Source organism: Bos indicus, chromosome 5, assembly GCF_029378745.1.
Source record: "Bos indicus isolate NIAB-ARS_2022 breed Sahiwal x Tharparkar chromosome 5, NIAB-ARS_B.indTharparkar_mat_pri_1.0, whole genome shotgun sequence".
Taxonomy (NCBI): Eukaryota; Metazoa; Chordata; class Mammalia; order Artiodactyla; family Bovidae; genus Bos; species Bos indicus.
This window is the reverse complement of record NC_091764.1, coordinates 44515230-44522806: the sequence shown is the minus strand read 5'-3', so window position 1 is coordinate 44522806 and position 7577 is coordinate 44515230. Positions and strand designations below refer to the sequence as shown.

General features: G+C 36.1%; 1 protein-coding gene across 1 annotated transcript; it reads left to right on the top strand.

Moving 5' to 3' along the window:
• Positions 1–266: 266 nt before the first annotated feature.
• LOC109558713 (lysozyme C-3) lies at positions 267–7290 on the top strand. The gene is made up of 4 exons (XM_019960046.2): positions 267–437; positions 1690–1854; positions 3649–3724; positions 6726–7290. Exons 1-4 carry the CDS (start codon positions 302–304, stop codon positions 6790–6792), a joined length of 444 nt encoding a protein of 147 aa, XP_019815605.2. The 5' UTR covers positions 267–301; the 3' UTR covers positions 6793–7290.
• The last annotated feature ends 287 nt before the right edge of the window (positions 7291–7577 follow it).

Below are 7577 nucleotides of genomic sequence, written 5' to 3'. Positions count from 1 at the left end.
TAAAAATAGGAGGAAGTTCCTCTTCGGGCAATAGGTCTAACCCTGAATCTACCTGAGCAATGTCTTTATGCAATGTCATTTCATTATTTTCTGCAAGTTAATTCTTAGGATATCAGAATATCGCTCTTCAAACATAAGAAAGAAAACTGTTTAAGTATATGGACCAATAAACTGCTCCTGTTTTTCACATGTCTCAGAGGGTGGAGCCACCAAATCAGTGAGATAAGAGGGGAGTGAAAAGATGTTAAATAGCAAGTGTGGCTCACCCTGGTCAGTCTGGACATTTGACTTCTCAGTCAACATGAAGGCTCTCATTATTCTGGGGTTTCTCTTCCTTTCTGTCGCTGTCCAAGGCAAGGTCTTTGAGAGATGTGAGCTTGCCAGAACTCTGAAGAAACTTGGACTGGATGGCTATAAGGGAGTCAGCCTGGCAAACTGTAAGTTAATTCTTCCTCCTTCCAAACAGTTAGCCATGTGTGGAACAGATACTAATAGAGCATGAATAATAGGAAAGGGACTTTGAGTGAATGGCTCTTTTCTTTCTTGGAGGGTTTGTACATTTACAGAGGTTAAAAACAGCAACTTATTTCTTTAGAATCCGACGCACCAGGGGAAGGAGTGAGGCATAGGAGGTTCAAATCCATATCATTTTAAGCATGTTAGGTGTGACTGTACTTGTCTAGAGCCACTAAATTTGCCAGGTGGTACAAGCAGGCTGACAAGAAAAATATTTCAGCACCTGTGATATATCTATCAAGTGTTTGACTAAACATTTTCAGTTTGGAACTTGGGTTCTGCAAGCATGAGTAAGGTAGTATTTTTCCACTTTTAACCCCCTTATCATGGTGTTGAGTTTTTAACAGCAAATTTTTAAAAAATTACTCTAAACTCTCAAAACAGGGACAGTGGGAACCTATTTCCTCTCAATTAATATCTACATAAGGATCTCTGAAATGCACCATGAAATGATATTTTATTAATCTGACTTTAGTCCATTAATTAATTTTCATTTTCTTCCACAGAATTCAAGGTGCACACTAAAGAAAAGTAACTGTGTATTTTAGTCCATATTTGTCAATGTCATCACTGTATTTTTCAGATTGAATTCAGACATTTCCCCTCCATAACTATTTTTGAATGAATGAGCCAATGGCTAGATAGATGGATGGATGACATAGTCTTTTCTATTCTATGATTCCTTTGGTCTGGATTCTAATTTGATACCCAAGTTTACCTTTAGGTATCATAAGAAATTTTATTTCTCTGAGAAATTCCTTATTTTTCTTAATAAATATTTTTTAAAATAAAAGTATTTTTCCATTAGCTTATACATCTGCTGATAATGAACAAACCCATTCAACAACTCTGTTGACTTTTCTATCTTGGCTGCATCTTACCTGAGGGATGGGAGCAGGGGAAGAGTAACAGGAATGGCAGAAATAGCTATTTTAATGTTTTTAAAAATATGTTGTTTTGTTTCATTAGTATTACCAAATGATTTGCTAATAAAAGAATTCTCTTAACGGAATTCTTAACATGAAGGTGTTAGAATATCTCACAAGTAAAATACATCTTTAAACTTATAAAGTTGTTACTAAAATAGAATTAGTTAAATAGAACTGATGGGGCTATGAAGTGTAAGTCATGTCATGTTGCTGTTTATAATCAAAAAATACATTTTTTTTTCAGGGTTGTGTTTGACCAAATGGGAAAGCAGTTATAACACAAAAGCTACAAACTACAATCCTAGCAGTGAAAGCACTGATTATGGGATATTTCAGATCAACAGCAAATGGTGGTGTAATGATGGCAAAACCCCCAACGCAGTTGACGGCTGTCATGTATCCTGCAGCGGTAAGACAAGATGATGTTGAGTGATGGTTCAGCCCCCATCTGATTATACCTATAAGAACAGAGATTCAGTACAAATGAAAATGTCTTGAGGAGTTCATCAGGGACCTAGAAAAATTCCATCTGAACTTTTAGAACTTATTATCCTCCTCAAAATTTCTTAAGTAAAAAATTAATGAGCTGGTATCATAAAATGTTGCTGTTTGCTAACCTACAAGATTTTCTGGAATGACCTGTCGTGTTATTATAACTAGACTTGTTGATGCTTGTAAAGAACAATGCTATTCCTCTTACTTACCTGATTTGGGGAGGAGAGGGTAATTCGATTATGTGGTATTTTTCTAATCTGCCCTGATTTATTGGAAAACAAAGGATTACTAACTAACCAAAGAGGAGGACTATGTGTGGTCCTTTTAAAAATTTTGTTTTTACTTTTTATGATTAAATGTTTTAAATATATGGAAAATTAGAAACATTAATACAATAACCTTCAATATGTTCATCATGTACTGTGACAGTTATTAATATTTGGTCATATTTATTTATCTTATGTATATAAACTATATATATATATGGGTTTTTTTGCTGAGTGATTTAAAGTGAATTATTCACGGTGAATAGAAAATTATGACCTTTCATTTCGAAATTCTTTAGCTTGCATCTCCAAAAAGTACAGTTCCTATATGAACGTTGTCATTCTGACAAGTCAATTTATAGATCCGTTGAACTGGGGTGAAATAAATATGCTACTGAGTTCCTTTTAAAATAGAGATATGGAATCTTTAGTGCATAAAGTATTGGAGAACTAATGCAAAAATTGTTAAATTTTTACATACTAAAATTCCTAATAGAGAAGATTAGTCTAAGAATATTCTTTTGTATGCAGTTAATTTACATAGATAATATTTTTTATATAGTAATCTTTAGTCATTGAGTAAAAATTGTCTCTAACCCAAGATTTATGAACACTGGGTAATTTTTGGAATTACAGCTTCTTTCACAATATACATCACTCATGGACATGAATATAAAACTATATTATGCACATTTGTACCCACATACAAACATGTAAGCAATGTGTTTCAACAAAAATGAAATTGTACTAAATATTCTGCCTTATAATATGCTCTTTATTGCCCAAAATTATATTATCAGCAAACACCAATCTTTATTATATATCAAGATGAATAAATTTCACTAAATATATATTCTATAATTTATCAATCCAATGCACACTGTTAATGCACTTAGACTATATTTCCTTTTTATTTTCCCCTATGAATCATTTTGTACACACATCTTTGGGGATATCTCATTAAACAGAAAGTGAAAGTGAAGTCACTCAGTCGTGTCCGACTCTTTGCAACCCCATGACCTGTAGCTTACCAGGCTCCTCCATCCATGGGATTCTCCAGGCAAGAGTATTAGAGTGGGTTGCCATTTCCTTCTCCAATTACAGAATTGCTGAGCAAAAAATTGCTAGACCGGTTTCTGCTTGTTTGTTTTAGTTTTGTTTTGATTTTCTGGTCCCTAGTAGAAGAGAACCTTCCATCACATTAGTTAATAGTTCCAGAGCTGCCAGTGACTTTGGTAAATGAGAAACAGAATGCTTTATTTCATGCCAAATAGGATGGAAAAAGAAAGAGTTTTCCCTCAACATTCACAGATACATGGACTCATAAAAAACAAAATTTTGGTTGTTCTTTGCTCAGCCTAAGAAAACAAAGCTGATCGAACTTAAACTTATAATGAAATTTCTATGAATGTTGTCTTCATTTCTTACCATCTCCTTTTCAGAATTAATGGAAAATGACATCGCCAAAGCGGTAGCATGTGCAAAGCATATTGTCAGTGAGCAAGGCATTACAGCATGGTATGTTTTGGGTTTTTTTCTCCCCTATTCCAGTTCTACTGAAATGTAATTGACATACATCACTGTAGAAGTTTAAACTACACAGCAAAATGATTTGACTTACATACATTGTGAAATTATTGTCACAATAAGTTTAGTGAACATCCATCATGTCATATGCTGCTGCTGCGGCTAAGTCGCTTCAGTCGTGTCTGACTCTGTGCGACCCCACAGACGGCAGCCCACCAGGCTCCCCCATCCCTGGGATTCTCCAGGCAAGAGCACTGGAGTGGGTTGCCATTTCTTTCTCCAATGCATGAAACTGAAAAGTGAAAGTGAAGTCACTCAGTCATGTCCGACTCTTTGCGACCCCCTGGACTGCAGCCAACCAGGCTCCTCTGTCCATGGGATTTTCAAGGCAAGAGTACTGGAGAGGGTTGCCATTGCCTTCTCCATTATGTCATATAGATACAAACAAAGAAATAGAAGAAAAACTTTGTGTGTGTGATGAAAAGTCTTAAGCTTTATTCTTTTAACGATCTTCATATACAACATATATCAGTGTTAATTGTATATATTACCACATACATTACATCCCCAGTATTCATTATCTTATACCTAGAAGTTTGTAAGAATTTTGACTGACTTCATCTAATTCCCCACCCTCATCCCCTCCCACTACCCCTACCTATGATAACCACATATTGACCTCTTTTCCTATGATTTTGTTTGGATGTATGTGTTTGAAGTATAATGGACTTACACTATGTAAGTTCCTATTACAGAGCATGGTATGTGTTAAGCATGAAAGAGGAGATCTGGGGACTTGCCTGGCCATCCAGTTGATAAGACTTTGTGCTTCAATGCGGGGGTTGCTGGACAGGGAACTGCATGCCATTAGATGCGGCCAAAAAAATAAGGGGAGGATGGAGAACTGGGGGTTTTGGTAGTGCCTTTGGGCACCTAGGATTTTAGCCTCCTACCTAACTACCAGGAATATACCCCAATATTGGAGGGGTGGAGTCTTAACCACTGGACCTCCAGAGAGCTGTTTTACCCTACTGTTATGAATGAAGCAAAGGAATATATTCCCAAAGACCAAAATATGCTACTGAGGACTGAAAATTGCAGCTTTGTTTGTGTGTTCCGTCAGTAAGTCATATCTGACTCTTTGTGACCCCATGGACTGTAGAACACAGGCTTCCCTGTCCTTCATTATCTCCTGGAGTATGCTCTAATTCATGTCCATTGAGTTGGTGAAGCTATCTAAGCGTCTCATCCTCTGCCATACCCTCTTTTTTTTGCCTTCAATCTTTCCCAACATCAGGGTCTTTTCCAGTGAGTCGGCTCTTCAGGACACCTGGCCAAAGTATTAGAACTTCAGCTTCAGCATCAGTCCTTCCAATGAATATTCAGGATTGATTCCCTTTAGGATTGACTGGTTTGATTTCCTTGCTGTCAAAGGGACTGTCAAGAGTCTTCTCCAGCACCACTATTCAAAAGCATCAATTCTCAGGCACTCAGCTTCTTTATGGTCCAGCTGTCACATCTGTACATGACTACTGGAAAAACTATAGCTTTGACTATAGGAAACTTTGTCGTCAAAGTGATGTCTTTGGTTTTGAATACACTATCTAGGCTTGCCACAGCTTTTCTTGCAAAGAGCAAGTGTCTTAATTTCATGGCTGCAGTCACAAACCACAGTGATTTTGGAGCACAAGAAAATAAAATCTGTCACTGCTTCCACATTTTCCCCTTCTATTTGCCATGAAGTGATGGGACCAGATGCCATGATCTTAGTTTTTTGAATGCTGAGTTTTAACCAGCTTTTCCACTCTTCTTTCACACTCATCAAGAGGCTCTTTAGTTCCTCTTCACTTTCTGCCATTAGAGTGGTATCATCTGCATATCTGCGGTTGTTGATATTTCTCTTGGCAATGTTGATTCCAGCCTGTGATTCATCCAGCCCAGCATTTTGCATAATATACTCTGCATATAAGTTAAATAAACAGGATGACAATATATAGCCTTGTCATACTGATTTCCCAATTTTGAACCAATGAGTCGTTCCATGTAAGTTTCTGACTGTTGTTTCTTGACCTATATGCATGTTTCTCAGCAGACAGACAAGGTAATCTGGTATTCCCATCTCTTTAAGAATTTTCCACAGTTTGCTGTGATCCATAGCACAGTTTGCTTGTATATCCATACAAGGCTTAAGCATAGTCTATGAAGCAGAAGTAGATGTTTTCTAATAAATTCCCTTGCTTTTCCTATGATCCAACGGATGTTGGCAATTTGATCTCTTGTTCCTTTGCCTTTTCTAAATCCAACTTGTACATTTGGAAGTTTTCGGTTCATGTACTGCTGAAACCTAGCTTGAAGGACTCTGAGCACAACCTTACTAGCATGGGAAATGTGCTATGTGAAATGTGGAAGGAGCACAATTGTACGATATTTTGAACAGTCTTTGGCACTGTCCTACTTTGGAATTGGAATGAAAACTGATCTTTTTGAGTCCTGTGGCCACTGCTGAGTTTTCCAAATTTGCTGACATATTAAGTCAGCACTTTAAGAGCATTATTCTTTAGATTTATGCTGAACAATGTATTATATAGAAACAGTTTATTTTAATTGAATCAAAATCTTATTCTGTTATTCCTCAGTTTATTTTAGGGGATTTCTAGAGGGTTTAAAATTCTCTCTCTTCTATCAATTACTTGTCATATCTTGAAATTATTTTGGAATTAAGTAAATGTGGAATGCACTCTGCAGTTGTGTTGTGGACTACACAGGACTCAACATTTGTGTTCAGCATTCTGTGCTCTAGTGAAGGCTTGATGGAGATGTGAAGTCCTTGGTATACATACCTCCGGTTAATAAATAGTGATACTTGGAACTGTCTATAGTCTCTATTTCATGTATTGATAAGCTATTTTGTTCTGCCAAAGAATTTGAATATGTTTATTACAGTATCACTATGTTTAAGTCCTATTACCATATGTTTCATCTTTCTCCACAGGGTGGCATGGAAAAGTCACTGTCGAGACCATGACGTCAGCAGTTATGTTCAGGGTTGCACCCTGTAACTGTGGAGTTATCATTCTTCAGCTCATTTTGTCTCTTTTTCACATTAAGGAAGTAGTAGTTGAGTGAAAGTTTATACCACCATTCCTTCAAACAAATAATATTTTTACAGAAACAGGAGCATATGGTCCTTCTTCTAAGAGGCTTAATGTTTACCTGATGCGTTAACTGTTTGTTAATAGGCCTACAATATTATTCAGTGTGCTAACAGAACTAATGTTGGTAAATATTTATCTAAACTCTCAATTATCAAATATATCTCCAGTACATTCAGTTCTTAATCAAAGAAAGATCACTTATACATCTTGTTGATCATGAAGGAATATAAAGAGGGATTAGAAGACCTGTTTCTTTTCCTTAATTTTATTATCATAGATTCATGCATTATGACTAAATTCAGATGAGATTGCCAGTATTGAAATAATTGCTAATTAACTATAGATATGAAATGATGCATCTGTAAAAAATACAGACATTTTCATTAAAAACCTTGCAGTTCATACCTTGTCTGTCTTTGTTTAGAGCTATTTAGTGTCTCTGAAGAATACATATGTATATATACAGGAAAAAATGATACTTAATATTTACAACATCTTTATCTATACCCAAACAGATGGATATTGCTGAAGAAAAATCCATAAGCATGCTGACAGTTCTTATAATTATTATTATTATTTTTTTTTTTTGGCTGAGCTGATCAGCTTGTGGGATCTTAGTTCCCCAATCGGGGATTGAACCCACACCCTCAACAGTGAAAGATCAAAGTCCTAACCACAAGATTCCCAGG

What these genes read in the sequence shown, in the direction of transcription:
- LOC109558713 (XM_019960046.2), top strand. Translation starts at nt 302, where the DNA reads ATGAAGGCTCTCATTATTCTGGGGTTTCTCTTCCTTTCTGTCGCTGTC. An exon ending in CTGTCATGTATCCTGCAGCG is followed by an intron (nt 1,855 to 3,648) that starts GTAAGACAAGAT and finishes TCTCCTTTTCAG; the next exon opens with AATTAATGGAAAATGACATC. An exon ending in GAGCAAGGCATTACAGCATG is followed by an intron (nt 3,725 to 6,725) that starts GTATGTTTTGGG and finishes CTTTCTCCACAG; the next exon opens with GGTGGCATGGAAAAGTCACT.